Genomic DNA, 17,508 nt, shown 5'->3' on the forward strand with positions numbered 1-17,508 from the left:
CCCTCAGACTTTCAGAGGTCTCATTGCTTTCAGGTAGTTGCTCAGGTGTCAGCTCCCAGTAGAGGCCTTCCCCTGGTCCCTTTCCCAATACTCTCCTTCTTCACTGCAGTCATCATTACCTGATGTTTGCATTTATCCCCCGTCCCCAAAGTATAAGCTTGATGAGTAGAAACTTCATTGTATCAACCAATATGAGGCAAACTGGCACTTAGCACTGTTCTTTGGAGCTCAAGAAAATGGAAGGGAAAAAAAAAAAAAAAGCCCAAAACCATCTGTCTCTCATACCAGCTTGATTTTAATTTTAAGCTGACAAATGTACAGGTGGCATAAATTTCAAGCAACACCCTCCAAATTCTATTACATGACAAGGAGCTGAATGTAATTTTGCCCCATCATCAACTAGACAGTAATTTTCTAGCAGTAATTTATTAGGAAGTCACAGCACAGAAACAAAACACCCTGGAGTTGTGGTCCATTTGTAAATTGATTTTCATATAGGCTTATTTGAAAGAATAGGTTTTATGTCTTTCCTGACTATTGGTCAAAGTGGGACAGGTAGGCTTTTTTATACCTTATTTGCGCAAATTGTGCCCACCCACTAGTCAGCAATCTTCTGCTGGAGACTGGTCCATCCTCTGGACCTACCTGCCATGGGTCTGATCTGCCCTTTGGCCCTCCTGGGGAGGTCCCTGGCCTCAGTCAAACTCTCAGGTACTGTATAACCAAGTAAGGGTGTATCTGAAAAGTGGCCTCTGCTTTAACCCAGCAGCTTAGAAGGCAGCAATTTTTCTTTGTGAGTATTGCGGGAAGGAAAGGAGTAGTGGCTAAAGGTTGAGGTAGCCCTAAATTTAAACTGTAGTCTACCTGCCAGAAAATTAATGACTCGTGTCCCTTCAAACAAGCTATCATTTACATGGCAGTCTATAGAGACTGCAGTCCAGAGTAGAGCTTTAGTTCTCACTAAATAAAACATTATCCCTTGAGCAGGAAGCCCTTTGTGATATGGCTGTGCAAGGAAAGGAACCATCCTTTGGAAGGGAGTTGAATCTGGGAGAATGAGGTGGGAAACACTGAGATGTTCTCTGCCTTTCCAGACCCTCAAGTCATCCAGGATCAGTGGTCAGACAGGGAAGCTGGCTGTGCCATGGGGCCGAACCACCAGCATTCTCCCAAGGCTTCTGTTGCTGCACTGAGGCTGCTGGGGACACGGATGGTTTCGTTTTCTTTACAAGTAAGCACTTTGGTGGGAGAGCACTGCAAAGGCTGTCAACAGAAGATAAAACAACAAACAGTGCAGGGGTCGCACACAAACAGTTTTATCAGCGTTTCATTTAAAACACTGGTTTGTCCTCACCACAAGGCTTGGAAGGTTCAGGAAGCTTCCAAGAGAGATGATCAGACACACTCACACCCTATTCCAAACATTCACGGGCACAGAACAGGAGGAACCAAGTTGGCCCTGCAGCCAAGTCCAATCCACAGATGTGCTTTTATTCTTGAGGAGAATCATCTAGATTTGGAAATGCCACATTAGCAGCCCTGAGATCATACCCTCATAATTTTGCCATGGGGGGCAGGGGGAGGCAAAGAGGCACGGAGCAAGAGATGAGCCAGTTCGCCCACTTCATGCCTGGAGGTTTGCTAGGGAGCTAAGTGCTGTTCACTGGGCTGTGCTTTATTGGTAGAAATGAATTATGGCAAAGCCACTAGAAGCACAAAGTGTCAGTGCGGTCACTGGTATCTCAGAAGTTTCCTGAAAATGTAAATGAACAGATTCCATATGCAGACTAGAAGTGATTTACACTTAAAACATTTAAATATAAATTAAGCTATAACTTAAGTTACAACCAAAAGAAAAACAAAAGAAAAACCAAAAAGACACTCAGCAGTTGAGAATGCTGAACACATACACAGGACACCCCAAACACGAGGCCATTAAAGCGATGCCATTTTCATTGTGCCAACTTTACATTCATCAGTGCTAGTCCAGCTGGGCCATGCTGCTCCGGGGCCCCCTCATGCCGTCTGGCACTGCACGCCGGCCCGGGGCCCGTCATCGTCCTCCTCGTAGGCCTCCCTGTGCTGGCGCCAGTTCTGCTCATTGGGATTAAACTCCTTCAGCTCCACCTGATCCATGTCGTCCGTTATCCTGACTTTCTGTCGAGGAGGGAGCAGAGCTTCCAGCTGGGGAAGCTTGTCTTGAGGAAGCCAGTGTTTTTCAGGAAAAATAACCTATAAAAGGTGAGGTGGGAAAGAGCAGTTGTTTCTTCCCTTCCCAACTAAAGCATTTAATAGGCCCACAAAAATAAAACACATGAACTTACTAAAAACTGTATGATCAGAGTCCCTTTCTCCAGGGGTGCTTTGTAGATGGGCATTCCTTCATTACGCACACATTTCAGGTCCCCGTGCTTTATCACCTCACCTGCCACAAAAAAGACTTACTTAGGAAAGAGGAAAATGGAGGGTGGCCTGGAGAGGTCAGGTCCCTGTTCCCGGGACAGACCCCAGCAGCCCCCCAGCAGCTGACCAAAGGCAGGGGTTACAGATCATCTGATTAGAACGATCCCCATCTGAGGACAGAGCAGGGTGGAAAGGGTGGAAGGGAGGGGATGCTGGCCCGCATGCTGGGCTCCAGCAGCAGGTCGAGGAGGAGGAAGCTGGCGCCTCCATCATAAGGTAGGTTGGCTTAAATGGAACCAGGAATCAAAACACTCAAGTCTGGGTAAACAGGGCCAAGACCCGTCAGTCTGTCTCTTCGGGTCACTACAAACACCCTTCCCGAGTGAAGGACAGTCTGGTCTTAACAGCCTCAAGCGGAGCATGGAGCAGGAAGTCCAGCCAGACCCTCCCTGGCAGGAGAACCAGCCTCTGGCTGGGGGGCCCACAAGGGGGCCACGGGCCGTCGCCCCACACCCTGAAGCTGGCTTGCGCTCGCTGCATCTTACATCTACACTTTTCCTGCACTTTTTCAGAAGGCATCATGGGAGTCTCGCCCCTAGAGCTTTTGGTTCTCCCCAAAATCTAAAAATATTTCCTTCCAAACATGAAAAGGCAAGGGATAAAAAATATGCTCTTCAGCTCAGTAATGAAAATGGACAAAGAAGGAAAGCAATGTTCATAAGAAGTGGGGTCAGGGGAGCTAAACACTCATTGATTCAGCATCCCACTACCCTGGATGAACTCGCCCAGAAGGAAATCTTTTTAAAGTAGCTCATAGGAGTTTTTAAATAAAGTGTGTGGAGGACTCTTTCCTTGGCAGTCAAGTGCTGTGACTCACACGTGGCCCTCGGAGCCACTGACTGCAAAACTGGGGCCCCTTAGCTAAAAGGCCCCAGGCTGCTGGGCTTGTTAGGTTCTTTATTTTGTTTGTAATCGTTTTTCTGTCTCTTTGTTCCTATCAGGTGTCACCACTCGCCCTCTGCACAACTTCTCATGCTTTTGCTTCTAACTCACTGGGGGCAGGGAAACGGTGGGACCAAGCGTGGCCAACCACATGTGAGAGAAAGAGTGAGTCAGCTCTCCCGGGAGGTACATAGCTGCCTTCAATCTCCTGATTCTGGCAGCCTGAGCCCTGAGGCTGTTGAGAACCCTTCTGGTCCAGAGGCAGCTCCCTCCATCTTTCGTAGGTGTATGCAGGCAGGCAGTTCTGTGGAAGCCGCCAAGGATAAGCTGGCAAGCAATGTCTTTTCAGAAAAATTCGATTTTAAAATGTCTCTCCCATGTAACAATACAGAGGCTAGAGAAACATGGATGAATCAGCACACATAACCATCTGACAGAAGAACACCTATTATCAGCTGTGTTTTCTTACTACACAGAAGTTAATTGTTTAAACATGTAAGTTAAATTGGCAGGTTCCAGTTTTAGATCCCTAAGATGCCTGTTGGAGGTTCTCTACTCAAGCTCTGAATTTTTTTCCTAGGAGACTCACAAAATTCTCAAGAGTCTTTTAGTGATGACTTTAAATTTAGAGAAAATCAAGTCACACTTCACTTGCGCAACAGCAGTCAGTCCTGAATGTGAAACCAGGCTAAGCTGTACTACAAAGCCAAACGTGCAGAACAACTACAACAGAACACACATTTGAAACATTACCTGATTTGGATGTAATAACAAGGACTCGATCATCCAGTGTTTTTATCGTCTTCTTGAAGCCACACAGGGCTTCACAAAGCTGAATTTTCATTTTCATGATCAAGTCATGGCCTCGTCTCTGAAAGACACTATGATCCTTCTGATCAAGCACAATTATGACATCACCAGGCTCCAGCTCAGGCTCCTGATCTCCTTCTCCATGAAACAGTATCTTTTGCCCATCTTTCATACCTATGAAACATCATCCCTTTCTGATTAGCCATTTCTCTTAAAAACCATACTTTCAACAAAGCTTTTGAAGAAGGCACACAGAGCCCTTTGGGGCTTCTTTATTCATCAAACCTCCCCACTTTGTGCAGGCATGGGGCTGGGAGTGCTGGCTGGGATTAACATTGAGAGGCCTCAGCCAAGCATGCAGCAGGGCGAGTGGGAAAAGAGGCCATCACATCACAAGTTCACCAGACACTCCTGCCTGCCCAGGCCCTGGAAAGTGACAGGTGATGCTTCTCTGCAAGCATGAGGTCACCACCCACAACACGCACACAGTGCTCAACTCTGGGGATCTTCTAATAAGTCACTGTGTACACACGGGCACAGGGTTATTAAGTCCTTCAACCCGTGTTGGTTTGGGTGTTGGATTATGTACTTTGGTCTCCTCTCTCATGGCTATATTCGATGGATTAGAAAGTCACAGGATAGGAGTTCCCTCTGGGGTACAGCAGTTAAGGATCCCAATTGCTGCAGCTACAGCATAGGTCACAGCTGCACCTTGGATTTGATCCCTGGCCCGGGAACTTCCATATACCATGGGTACGGCTATTAAAAAGAAAGAACAGAAAAGACAGAAAGTCACAGAATAATCAGGGGAACATGTCAGAGCGGAAAAAGATCTTAAAATGATAGCCCCAGGCAAAATGAATAGCAGGGGGACGACACTGGATTTGAAAGACTGCTGCAACAGAGGGGGAAGTGTGGCGAAAAGGGACACGTAACTACGAAGACTTACTTAAGTTCTTATTAGCCAATGTGGGACAAAAGCCATTAGGAAGAGCCCTCCAAATGGTTCTAAAGGAATGGTTTGAAAACAGCACAAAAAGGGTTTAACCAAAATCAAGGTCAAGTGACTTCCAGAGCATTAGAAAACCTTTAAAAAAAGGTTTTTTTATCTCAAAGAAGCAGACCTCTGCATGAAAACCTTGGCTCGTGACACGGATGGAAATAAAGGCGAGGGAAGAGGCCTTGGAAGGTAGAAGGATTGATGGCAGGCTCTAATCTGTGAGCTCATTTCCCTGATCCCTGCATGCCCCACCATCAGCCCCTGAGCAGCATTCCCACCAGCGGGGGGCTCCTGAGCTGTGCAGCCTCACCTTTCTCCACGTGCACCTCAATGATCTTCTTCTCCCGGATGACCTTGGCACCACTGCAGTTTTCGCAGCGGTCCTTGGGGTTGATGCGCTCGCCCTGGCCCTTGCACTCGATGCACACAGTCTGGATCTGCTGCACCATGCCTGGCCCTATCTGCTGGATGTGAATCTGCATCCCTCGCCCCTTGCACACAGGGCACTTCTCCACAGATCCCTTCTTCCCGCCAACGCCTGCGGGGAGACAAGAACCAGGGTGTGCTCTTCCCTTCGAAGCACCTCGGCTGGGTGCCACCATAGAAAGGTAATGAGCCATGACATTGGACACTGGGGTTTTAATTCTATTTACAATCATGAAAAGCCATGTGGAAGAGTCTGGATGACTCTAGCCCAGCAGACAATATCCAGACGTTAACAAGTGATCACAAACATTTGTGGTTTTGGCTGTGCCAAGACAAATTCATTGCTTTAGCTCCACCAACTAGTTTTCTTCCCCCATGGAAAGAAAAACACCCATGCCTACACATGACTGGTGGAGCTTGGAGAACACAGCACTGTCCGTAAGGGTGGCTACCCAGCTCAGGCTACTTCTCTGTGGGGCAATGTGGGATAAAGTCACCACATCTGACTTTTCTTGAAAAATCAGATTTTAAAAAATTACGTTAATTACATTTAAGTCAAGGATCAGTAAACTATGGCCAGCTGCCAGGTTTTGTAAATAAAGCTTTACTGGAAGATAGATACACATCATGTTTGCTTACTGACTATGGCTGCTTTTGCACCAAGAGCTGTACAGGTATGAGGAGACTGAATGACCCACAAAGCCCAAAATACTTACTGTCTGGCCTTTTTCAGCAAAAGTTTGCTGACCCCTAGGTTGGGTGAGCTGTCTTGACTTTTATATTTTTAAAATAATTATCAACATTAAATAAATGTGCAGTCCAAATAAAAAATGCACAGGGCCAAATAAAACAGCTTTGGCCCTCAGGCTCCCCGTATATAATCTCTGGCCCTCACATTTGAAAAGATAAATTATTTTTCTCTAACTATAAAACAATAAGGACTGTTTCCAGATCTAAGGGATCAGAACTATGAGATTCATTCAAAAATTAGTTCTTACCTTCACATTTCTCACAAATTACATTTTTCTGGAGAGCCAATTTCTTTGTGACTCCATTATATAAATCTTCAAGAGTTACAGACAACTGATGTACAACATTCTTGCCTTGCCAAAGGGATTTATAAAAAATAATTAGTAATACTGTAGTAAAAATACCACTGTATTAAATACCACCCACATGACAGTTAAATGAAGTCTCCAGAGACTCAAAACTACCCATGTATTCACTCCCTTCCCTGCAGCAAGTAGTGCTTCTGTTACACCTGGCCCATCTTTCTGGCCCTCTATCAATATGAGAATTAATACCCTTTCCAGCTATGAGCTAATTAATCATTTATAGATGTCAACAAAAAGGCATTCCACCTTTATTTTCTAAGAACAAATCTGAGAACGAGAGATCAGTGAGAAAACCTAAGACAGTGTCAACCAATGAAACTGGTTAACTAGGTTCTCCCCCAGAAAGGAGCCCTCTCCTTACAGATAATGCATGAAGTGGGTCTCTGGACCTTTAAGTGAAACTCGTCCTTAAGCATAACGCCCTTTACTTGGTGAGCCCTTCTATGACTCGTGGCCAAGTGGGAACTCTTTCATCTGTAGAAATCTTGTCTGTGCACCCAGGACAGTGGGCCTTTCATCGTCAGGGTGGGAGTCTGCTGGCTGTGGCGCCATGCCAACCTGTCAGGATCCACAGTATCAGGTCCCTCTCTGCTGCCCGGAGGGCTCTTGTGATCACTGAGATGAGCTGTCCTTGTTCACTGGCTGTCAACTTTGTGAGATGACTTAATTAAGAGTGTGAAGTTGTTCATCTCAAGACAATAAGAGAGTTGGGCAAGAGGATGCCCAAGGTGTTAATCACATCCACACTGTCAACTATGCGAGCAGGCAACATACCCAGACAACAGGGTCAGGATTTTCTCCTAATAAACACTTGGTGATTTTCAGCACACCATATTCACAGAATTGACAGCCACGCTTTTCAAAGATCAAAGATCAATTATAATGTGAGAACAACTACCGCTTTTTTATCCAGGGGCCTCTTATTGACCCAAACCACCTTTCCTAACCCCCAGTACAGAGCTTATCTCTTTTGACTTCGTCCAGGATGGGTTATCTATGTGGTTTTGAGGTCCAAAGCACAGTATTAACTATAAACCAGACAGGGGCAGGGGGCTATGAGAGACCACTGGTAACACTCAGAGGTGATGGTCCAGCCTGGCAGGAGGTAAAAAGTAGAAAACTTAGGAAGAGCAAACCCTAGACCTCAAAAACAGAGGCCTGGGGCCACTGCTAGTTCCTCATTCACCCATCAGTCCTAATGCATTCTGAAGAGAGTGGCAAGGTAGTTTCTTTCACAAAAATATTCGATCAAGGAGTAAATTTTGTTACCTAGAAAAATCTCCTAAGCACACTGCCACACTGCCCATGGCAGAGCACCAGCCAGAAACAGCCCACGGGCCCTGGCCCAGGTCCAGAGCATGGGGAGGAGGGTGGCAGGAGGGGAGAAAAGCACTCTCGGCAGAGGCATCCCAATAACCATGGGAGGTGCCATTTATGTCCCTTAGGACATTTGGGAAGGTGACCCCAACAAAAGAGAAAAAGAGGCCCCGATGAACTGGGCCTTCCTTTTTCCTCACCACCATCTGCTTCTTTATATGTGGTGTTTGGAGGGTGTCAGGCAATTAACTGCTAGATGCACTAAGAGATTCTTAGATTCTAGACAAGTGATGAACTAGGTAAAGCTAATGATGGCCAAACATGACAACCACACCCTTTTAAGGCATGATCCATCCTGATTCCAATAACATGTACAATTTGGAAACTATAACTTGCTTAAAGTTTTTCAAAGCACTTACCTCTTCTCTCTCTAGCCATCCGTCCTCCGCCACCAAAGAACATGTCGAAGATGTCCATGGGGGAAGAGAAGCTGGGGCTGCCTGAGCCTCCTTCCTTAATCGCCTGCTCGCCACCCTGGTCATAAATGTCCCTTTTCTTTGGATCTGAAAGTACTTCATATGCCTGGGATATGAGCTTAAACTTTAAAAGAAAAAAGAGATGAGAGAGAGAGGAGGTTTGAGTTGTTTATGAAGCAAAGATACCACATCAATGCAGTGACAGAGGCATTCTGCACCCAACCCCCCCAATCACTGGTGGGTCTGTAAGCTATCTGGAACCTGACTTTTTTTTTTTTTTTTTTTTGTCTTGTTGTCTTTTCTAGGGCCGCACCTGCAACATACAGAGGTTCCCAGGCTAGGGGTCAAATCAGAGCTGCAGCTGCCGATCTATACCACAGCCACAGCAAGGCCAGATCCGAGCCCCGTCTGCGACCTACACCACAGCTCATGGCAATGCCAGATCCTTAACTGAGCAAGGCCAGGGATCAAACGTGAAGCCCCATGGTTCCTAGTCAGGTTTGTTAACCACTACGCCATGATGGGAACTCCTGGAACCTGACCTTTCCATTTACTCCCCTTGCAGAGAGGGAAACACAGGGCATATATTGTTAAGCAGTGAGTGGCAGGGCGGCTGCAGAGAAGAAGAGAGAGAGGGGTAGGAAGGAAAGTTTCTCCTCAGGCTGCTCCCAACAGGAAGAAGGGGAGCAGAGGTAGGCTGCATTGGGACCAGCCAGGGCTTAAGCTACAACCAGGTAAAGCCCAGGACTCCCGGGTGCTCCTTCTGGCTTTCTAGCTCAGGAGGGCTGCTTTCCTAGTTTACTAGCGTGAAATTCAACTACTCACATCTTGTGAGGGCCTATCTGTATGCAGCTTGCAGACACTGTGCACAAACCTGTCCTGATCTCCCAAAATCCTGCCCCTCCCACAGTCTCTCCCATATCTCACTGGCAATGCCAAAACCTCATTTCCTCTCCCTCACATCTTATCTGTCAATAGATTCTTCTGGTGCTACCTTCAAATGTCTATTTCCACCAAGACAGACAAAATACCATATGTGTGACACTCCTGCCAGAAATGTATCCTGGACTCCAACTGTAAGAAAACAATCAGGAAATCCAAATTGAAGGACATTTCTGCAAAACTAAAAAATAGGAAAACTAAATGCGATGTGTGACCCACGATTGGATCCTGGATTGGATCCTGCACTGGGGGAAAATGGCTACAAAGAACATTGGAAAAACTGTGAAAATAGGAATTTTTTTTCTTAATGTTAAAGTTCTTAAATTTGCTAATTGTACTACGATTATGTACCAGATGTTTTTTTCCCTAGGAGAAACATTTTGGGCTGAAAAGTTATGACGTACGTGACTTACTCTCAAAAGCTTCAGCAGGGAGTTCCCGTCATGGCTCAGTGGTTAACGAATCCAACTAGGAACCATGAGGTTGAGGGTTCAATCCCTGGCCTCGCTCAGTGGGCTGGGGATCCAGCATTGCCGTGAGCTGTGGTGTAGGTCGCAGACATGGCTCGAATCTGACGTTGCTGTGGCTGTGGTGTAGACTGGCGGCTACAGCTCCAATCAGACCCCTAGCCTGGGAACCTCCATATGCCTTGAGAGGGGCCCTAGAAAAGGCAAAAAGACGAGACCAAAAAAAAAAAGCTTTAGCAAATAATAATAAGAGATAGGGAAAGCAAATGTAGTGATATATATTTACAACTGATGAAGTTTATTGTACCACTCTCATTTCTTCCGTAGGTATGCGGACGTTTTCAAAATAAAATCAGAACACTATAAAATATCCAAAACCCATCCCTTACCACCACCACCTCCGCCCTGGAGGAGGCAACCATCTTTGGCCTGGATTACCACATAACCTCCTCAATGGTCTCCATCTCCTGCCCTCACCCAGCTTTCAGTCTTTTCTCCGCACAGCAGCCAGCAGGAGCCTACTAATCATGTTAACCCTTTGCCCCAAGTCCCCCAAGGGTGCCAATTTCACCTGGAATAAAAGCCAGTTCTTCTTCTGATCTACAAGCCCAATCTGACACCTCTGCCTCCATCTCCCCACAATCTGCTCTAGCTCCTGGCTGTTCCCCAACAGCAGAGCACTTATTGCTGGGACTGTGTCCCCCATTGCAGTGTCAGCTCCATGAGGACAGGGAGCTAGGTCAGCTCTGTCCAAACCTAGAATGCTGGTTGGCACATGGAAGGTATTTGGTACATATTTGTTGGATGGATGGCTTGATTCTGGGAAATGAGAAATGAGTACATGAGATAGGGTCTTGGCCCTCCAGAAGTATGGTTTAGTCTGTAAGAAAGATATCAATAAATATATCCTATAATGCAGCTGGCTCCAGAAAATATACAGAAAAGGGGGGGTGCTTTGAAGATACAAATATGGAAACTGACAGAGAAATTAGGTTTTCTCAATCCCTCATAGAGATCTAATAATAAATGATAGCCAATAAATACTAGCTAACAAATAACTAGGCAATGTTAAATAATTGGCTTAGAGACATCCGATTCATATTCAAGGGTAATTAGGTCTTTTGGTATGTTGAGTTTCATGCCATTTCTGTAAAGAAGCAGGTATTATTCACTACAACCCCTTTTCACAGCAGAAAAGTAAGGTGAAGGGACGAGGGGCCTGGTAGAGATCAGAAAGCAACCCGGAGAGTTGCCCTGGGAGAGTTTCTGGACTCATCTGTACTAGGCTCATGCTTCATTAGAGTGTCCACTGGAAACACTCACAAAATACTCAGGCTACCTGAAAGACACCCGGACTTATGAGGAATCTAAAAAGGAAAAGGAATGCCCTGTCACTTGGGGCATTCAATCAGAGGCCAGATCTCACACGGGAGGAGGATCCTGCCACCGCTGGGGTCCCAGGTTTCCAGAGGCTAATTCAGCTCCCTGCCTGACCCCCGTCTCACTGTTGGAGATTAGTACTCTGACAGGCTCATCTTCCAGACTGTAATAACTTGCCTTGGGACCTTTAATGAGATTAACATGCAACTGGAAAAATAGCTTTGGAGACTATGTGGCAACCTGGAAAAGTATTTATGATAAAATGTATGATAAGGTGAGGAGAAAAAAACTATGTACCATGATGACCATGTACAACCACCCTGGAAAATGCCTGGAAAGAAGCACAGGGACAGCAGTTAGGCTCGGTCCATTTTCCCCAATATTCTGAAATGTTCTGCACTGTTATGCTCCCTCTTATGATTTTTTAACTTAAAAATCTATCATTAAAACTAAGAGGTACGGAGTTCCCGTCGTGGCGCAGTGGTTAACGAATCCGACTAGGAACCATGAGGTTGCGGGTTCGGTCCCTGCCCTTGCCCAGTGGGTTAACGATCCGGCGTTGCCGTGAGCTGTGGTGTAGGTTGCAGACACGGCTCGGATCCCGCGTTGCTGTGGCTCTGGCGTAGGCTGGTGGCTACAGCTCCGATTCAACCCCTAGCCTGGGAACCTCCATATGCCGTGGGAACGGCCCAAGAAATAGCAACAACAACAACAAAAAGACAAAAAAAAAAAAAAAAAAAAAAAAAACTAAGAGGTACAGTGAAATCAGCCAAAAGATCAAATTCATCTCAAAGGCCAGCTGGGGTTAACAGCCAAGACTACACCCCCTCTATCACTGCCCCTGAAAAGCACTTGCTCACAGACCCACTGCCTGTGTGTCTTTCAGAAAACCAGCCGCAGAAAAGTAGAGACTCCATGCAGAGCACCTGACAACAAACACAGGCTGCCCAATGCTTAGCAACACAGGACAACAGGGCACAAAACAAAGACCAACACCCCAACAGCCTTCTCAGTTGTCTCGGAGCAAGACTGGCTTAGTCTATTTTTGAAGAGACGTTAATATAATGACAAACTTGGAGGAAAAAAATAAAAAGGTTCTACCGATGACAGGTAAAAATGGACAAGAACTACACACAGACTGGCGCAAAAATGAAAAGGCCTACACAGGGTGCCCAGCACATAGTAGGACCAGAAAGGAAGTATCTAGTGAACGAATGAGTGAATAAATGAGTCCTCCCCTGAACGTCACAGCAGAGTTTCTATGAACTGTGTTCCCAGTCACCTTTCATTTCTGGGGAATACCGGCAGCAAACAAGGAATCATAATTCAAGGATAAGGACCAGGTCAGTGGTTCAGCCTACGGTCAAAGGCAGTCTCCAGGAAGAAGTTTTAGTTGATAACTAAAGGGTTTTCTCCCTTCATGGGAGGTAGGGAGGGACAAGTATTCCTGGCGTGGAAACATCACAGAACCCCTGACTCCTAAGCTGAAAAGGACCGTGTCAGACACTTCAAGAGCCTTACTAATATGACACTGAAATTCAGTACTTGACTATAAATATTAGTCTGAAACCAACCAACTAACCCCGTTCATTCCAGCATATGCAGGGCAACACCTACAGATACGTAGAACAGGTTAAGTCCAATTTAAAAAAAAGCTTCAGAACACCAAGGGCAGACTCACTCCAACTGCAGGCGCACAGCCATGACTTGCTCTTGGAGAGTGCTCTGAGACGTGCCCTGAAACCAGGGTCAGAAGGCTTTCCCACACGCTGCCCCTGAAACGTGAAATGAGAAGCCTGGGTGTGTGCTCCTTAAAGGAGATTCTCAGAAACAGCCTATGATGAATTTAGGGAGCACATCTATGAATCACCAACACCACGTAGAAAGCCAGTGACTTTAAAAGCTACAGTAAGCCACCTAAATATAGATGAGACAGAGCACAAGTAACAGACAAATGGTCTTACAGGAAAGCATTTTAAACTTGTCACAGCCATACTAGGCACATGTAGCTAAATATAAACCTTCCATCACTGTTGCCACCCAGCCAACCTTAGGCGGCTTTCTCCAGCTTGGAATAGCTAACAGAGACAGGTATTTCGATACAGGGTCCATTTCCACAGGTCTAAATGTTAGATGGGTGATCTGTGGCTTCAAAAGCCACCTGCGTGTCATTGCTCTCAGCTACTATACAAAAGCCCCATCTCCCAACAACCATCTAGGATAGATAATCCGAAGTTTTATAAGAAAATAGCAAGAAGTCAAAGGAGGAGTGAGAAGGCCAACAAGCTTTCCCTAGGATCAATGCCTGATCTTCCTAGTCGTCTATTCAGGTGCAGAATGAGCCTCCTTGGGCATAAAAAAGCAGCTTGACTCTTCCTTTGAACAGGATGAAAAGTTTAATTCAGGCCTCCGCTGTGCAAAGCATTTTTCAGCCTATTATTGGTACTGAGGATCAATTATGGGTCGTTTGCCACAGAAAATCCGGACTGTTCACTTAAAATGATGTGTCAGATTAAAGATCTCCGTGTCCCTCTTTAATAAAGAAAAATGCGATTAATCAATGTCTGACAACCTTTATCAGGCAGAAGACCGGCCCCCAGGACAAATCCAGTCCAGCCATTCTCAAGAAGGACACCGGGTTTGTCCAAGGTACCAGCTCAGACGAAAAGAAACTCATCTCTAGGGCTTACGCATCAACAGGGAATATGAGCACAAAAATAATCCAATCCTGGTCATTCGCAGCAAGTAACCAACTTCGGGTCACGCGTGCCTCAGTTTCCCGGCTGGCTGCCTCTCCTGTAAGGAATGCCCGCACATCCTATGAGAACTGGGGTCCCGCGTTTCAGTCCCAGCCCTTCTTGGCATTCGGAGGGGCCCCCTGAACACTCGTGGAGCGAACGGAGGAATGAATGGGCTGCACAGGGGATCACGAGGGGCCCCGGTGCCTCCCCCCACCGCCTGCTCTCGCCGGGCGAGGGGCGGGCGCTTGACGAAGTGCCCTCCACCTGACCGCGCCGCGCCCCCTCGGCCTCGGGCCACCCTCGGCTCGGCCCGGCCCCGCTGCGGGGTGCGCGGCGCCTGGCGACCGCCTCACCAACAAATGCGGCTCGGGTTCCCCACCGACTTCAATAATTCACAGCCCCCGAGCTCCCGGGCTGAATAATTGACGGCGGGCCCCGCGCGAGCCCGGCCCGCACCGCCCCGAGCCCGGCCCGCACCTTCTCGCCCTCATCCGGGTTCTTGTCCGGGTGGTACTTCAGCGCCAGCTTCCGATAGGCCTTCTTGATCTCCTCCGGGGAGGCGCTGGGCTTCACCCCCAGGATGTCATAGTACTGGGTCTCCTTCACCATCTTGTCTCTGCGGGGCGGGGCGGGCAGGACGGTCAGTGCGCCCCGAACGCCCCCGTCGGGCCTCTGGCCCGCGCCCCCGCTGCCCGCCCGCGCGTCACGGTCACGGGCGCCGCCGCCCGAACCTCCAGCCCGCCCGCCAGCCCGCGCCGGGCCGACCTCCGCGCCCGGCACCGCCGCACTCGAGCCGCCGCCTCCTCCGCGGCGGGTTTTATTCGGCGCCGGCGGAAGGTTCCACAAGGAGACAGTGACGCCACAAAGACCCAGAAGCTTCGCGGAGGTTCCGGCGGCGCCCGGGGCTGCGGGCTAGCGCGCCGCGGACAGTACGCGGCAGGGACCCCGACGCCCCAGCTCACCCGGTGTCCTCGGCCCCCTGCTCCTCCGGCCGCCCGTCTGACTCCCCGGAGCTCCAATTCTGGCTGCCGCCGCGGGCCATGTTGGGGGGCTTGGAAGATGGCTTCGGCGTGGAGGGTGCCTTCCGACGACAGTCCCGCCGCCCCGGGGCTGTCCCCTTTCCCTTCCGCGGGTCCGTGGGTCCGGTTGGCTCCAGGAGAGCGCGGCCTGGAGGGTGGCGTCGGCGGGAACCCGGGTGGAGGGGTTGGACTGGGAGGGCTGCGCCCCACGGTCCGCACCCGGCCTCTCCCTGGGGGTGTGGCCGCCCTCTGTTTGGTCATGGTCCCGGTGCGCCCTGAGGCCTATCTCGGATTGTTGCATTTTTGAGGGGTTTGGAGTGGGTTGGGGCCTCTCCCGCTGCGTGGCCACATTTCCTGAGGCCCTGCAGCTACTGGCGCCCCTCAGGGCATCTTCAAGGCTGAGCAGAGCCTAAGCCCTTCCAGATACATGCAGTGGTGCTTTGCTGACCCCAGCTGTGGACGGTGGTCTTACTGCCCACACCTGGGAGCCTCTGAAGTCCCCCAGATGTGAGCAGCGATGTCCCCCAGGTCTCCACAGGGTGGGCAGTGCGCTCTCTTCTCCGAGCCCACACAGTTGGACTAGGCTCATGCACACGCTAGGGGTGGGAGGGCGAGTCCAGTGACTGCAGCAGGACTCTCGTTGCCCAGGAGGGAGGGATAGTAACAGGCCCAGGACTTCCTTCGCTGTGCCCAGGTCCCAGTAGTGCCCGGTAGCCAGGATCACTACCCGCTGCAGTTACGTGGGCGTGGAAAGCAGCACTATCAGAGAAGTGCAGGCCTTCTGCTCCAGCCCAGCCTGGGCTTCTGCAGGTGGAACGCTGTCGGAGAGGGCCACTGCTCACCTCTCTGGGATCCTTTGGCTTCGTTTTTGGCCCTGTGGCTGAAGCAGGCACTCTCCCCTCTTCCACGTGTTCAGTAGAGGTGAGAAACAACTTTTAACTTACAAGAGAAGTTGCTCGTGGGTATGCTTGGAGGCATTGCTTTTTTTCGTCTCAGACTCCTCTGGAGCAGTAACCTTTGGCAGAGAACTCACAGCTAGAGGTCAAGAAGCTTGATTCCATACCCAGCTGTTGTTAACTCTATGAGCCTTATGTCTCTGAGCTGGTTTCCTCATCAGCAAGACATGGTCATTGCCACCTGCCTGCCTTCTTCACAGGGCTCTTGATCACTCTGAAAGCTTCTAGCACAAGAGATCGCAAACCTGGCTGTTTGTAGGAATCACCTGGGAGCTTCTAAAAATCCCTGTGTCCAGGCCGTGCACCAGACCAATGACATCCGAACTTCTGGGGGTGGACCCCAAGCCTCAGTCATTGTAAAACTCCCCGGGTGATTCCAGTGTGCAGCCAGAGGTGAGAACCACTGTCCTGTACCAAGACGTTGATCCAGATTCAATAGTCTGGACCAGTGGCACTGGCACGATGGGCGTAAGTGGGCGTTCGGAGCTGAGATACATAGAATGGGACTGTGCATGCTGGAACCAGTGAGACCTAGGCTCCAGTCACAACTTCTGGCTGTCTGACCTTGGGCAGGTGATTTAATCTTTCTGAGCCTTAGGTTGCTCAGAAAGGTTTACCACATAACCTTGTGAAGCACCTGGCACATAGTCTCATCAACGCATTGGTACATTTTGTTCTTTGTATTTTAAGTGAAAGAAGATGACAAAGATTCTCCTTTATGACATTCTAGCCCAGCCCTCCCTTGAGCGCTCTTCTCAACTAGGCCTCAAGCCTGGCCTGTAAGACTTGAACAACTACTAACATAGGTTCTAACAGCTCAAGGCTGCCTCCCTAAGATGACTCTAATCCCCTCCCCTCTTAAAGTGCCTGCCTGAGAAAACTCAAGGCTGCCAAAATTTTTTGTCATGTGTTCCAGCCAATGCCTGGTGACAGGGTCTCTGTCTCCCAGTCCCTGTGGGAAGTAGAATCCTAACTTGAGTAATAGCAGGTGGGAAGCCACCACAGGCCTAGTTGCATTTACACTTGACCCTTGGTAATTTTTCCCTTCCCTGACTCTGTGGACCCCCACCTGCCCCCTTCTCCTTTTTCTCTTAAAAACACCCACCTGTTTCTGTTCAAATTAAACGAGTTCAATTCATGCCGGTGTTTTTGCAGTTGCGATAGTTGATACTAATTAAAATGTCATTGTCACTTCAGCTAGCATCCAGATATGTTTACCTTTGACGTTCTAGGGCTTGCTTTCCCCGAATTATGCATGGGAGGATTTGAGGCTGGACACAGACATTTCTTCCTTTATTAGGTGTTTATTTTCATGCTTCACTTTTTCTTTATTGCAGCATCTCTTACAAGTGATGTTGGTTTAAAGCTTCTTTTTTATTTAGGCTTGAAAAAAGTAGGTAAGGTAAGTAATACTTAGGACTGGACGATAGTAAAGGTAGCACAAGGATAAGCAAAAATGGTGGTACTTGGGACGTTAGGGAAATGAGGATCCGATTCCACCCCCTCACTTTGCA

At 48.5% G+C, this 17,508-nt stretch overlaps 1 protein-coding gene across 1 annotated transcript; it reads right to left on the reverse strand.

Annotated features, from left to right (window-relative positions):
- Nucleotides 1–273: 273 nt before the first annotated feature.
- Nucleotides 274–14,806, reverse strand: DNAJA4 (DnaJ heat shock protein family (Hsp40) member A4; the record flags this gene model as incomplete). The annotated part of the gene is given in 8 exon segments (NM_214339.1): nt 274–2,232; nt 2,325–2,425; nt 4,099–4,329; nt 5,466–5,693; nt 6,580–6,684; nt 8,433–8,613; nt 14,497–14,635; nt 14,785–14,806. Coding segments are annotated over 7 exon segments (1,194 nt in total). The 3' UTR covers nt 274–2,016.
- Nucleotides 14,807–17,508: the final 2,702 nt, after the last annotated feature.

This window comes from Sus scrofa, chromosome 7 (assembly GCF_054392235.1).
Source record: "Sus scrofa isolate SSC_HxYL_T2T_F1_AM1 chromosome 7, Sscrofa_HxYL_maternal_Yorkshire_Landrace_v2.0, whole genome shotgun sequence".
Lineage (NCBI taxonomy): Eukaryota > Metazoa > Chordata > Mammalia > Artiodactyla > Suidae > Sus > Sus scrofa.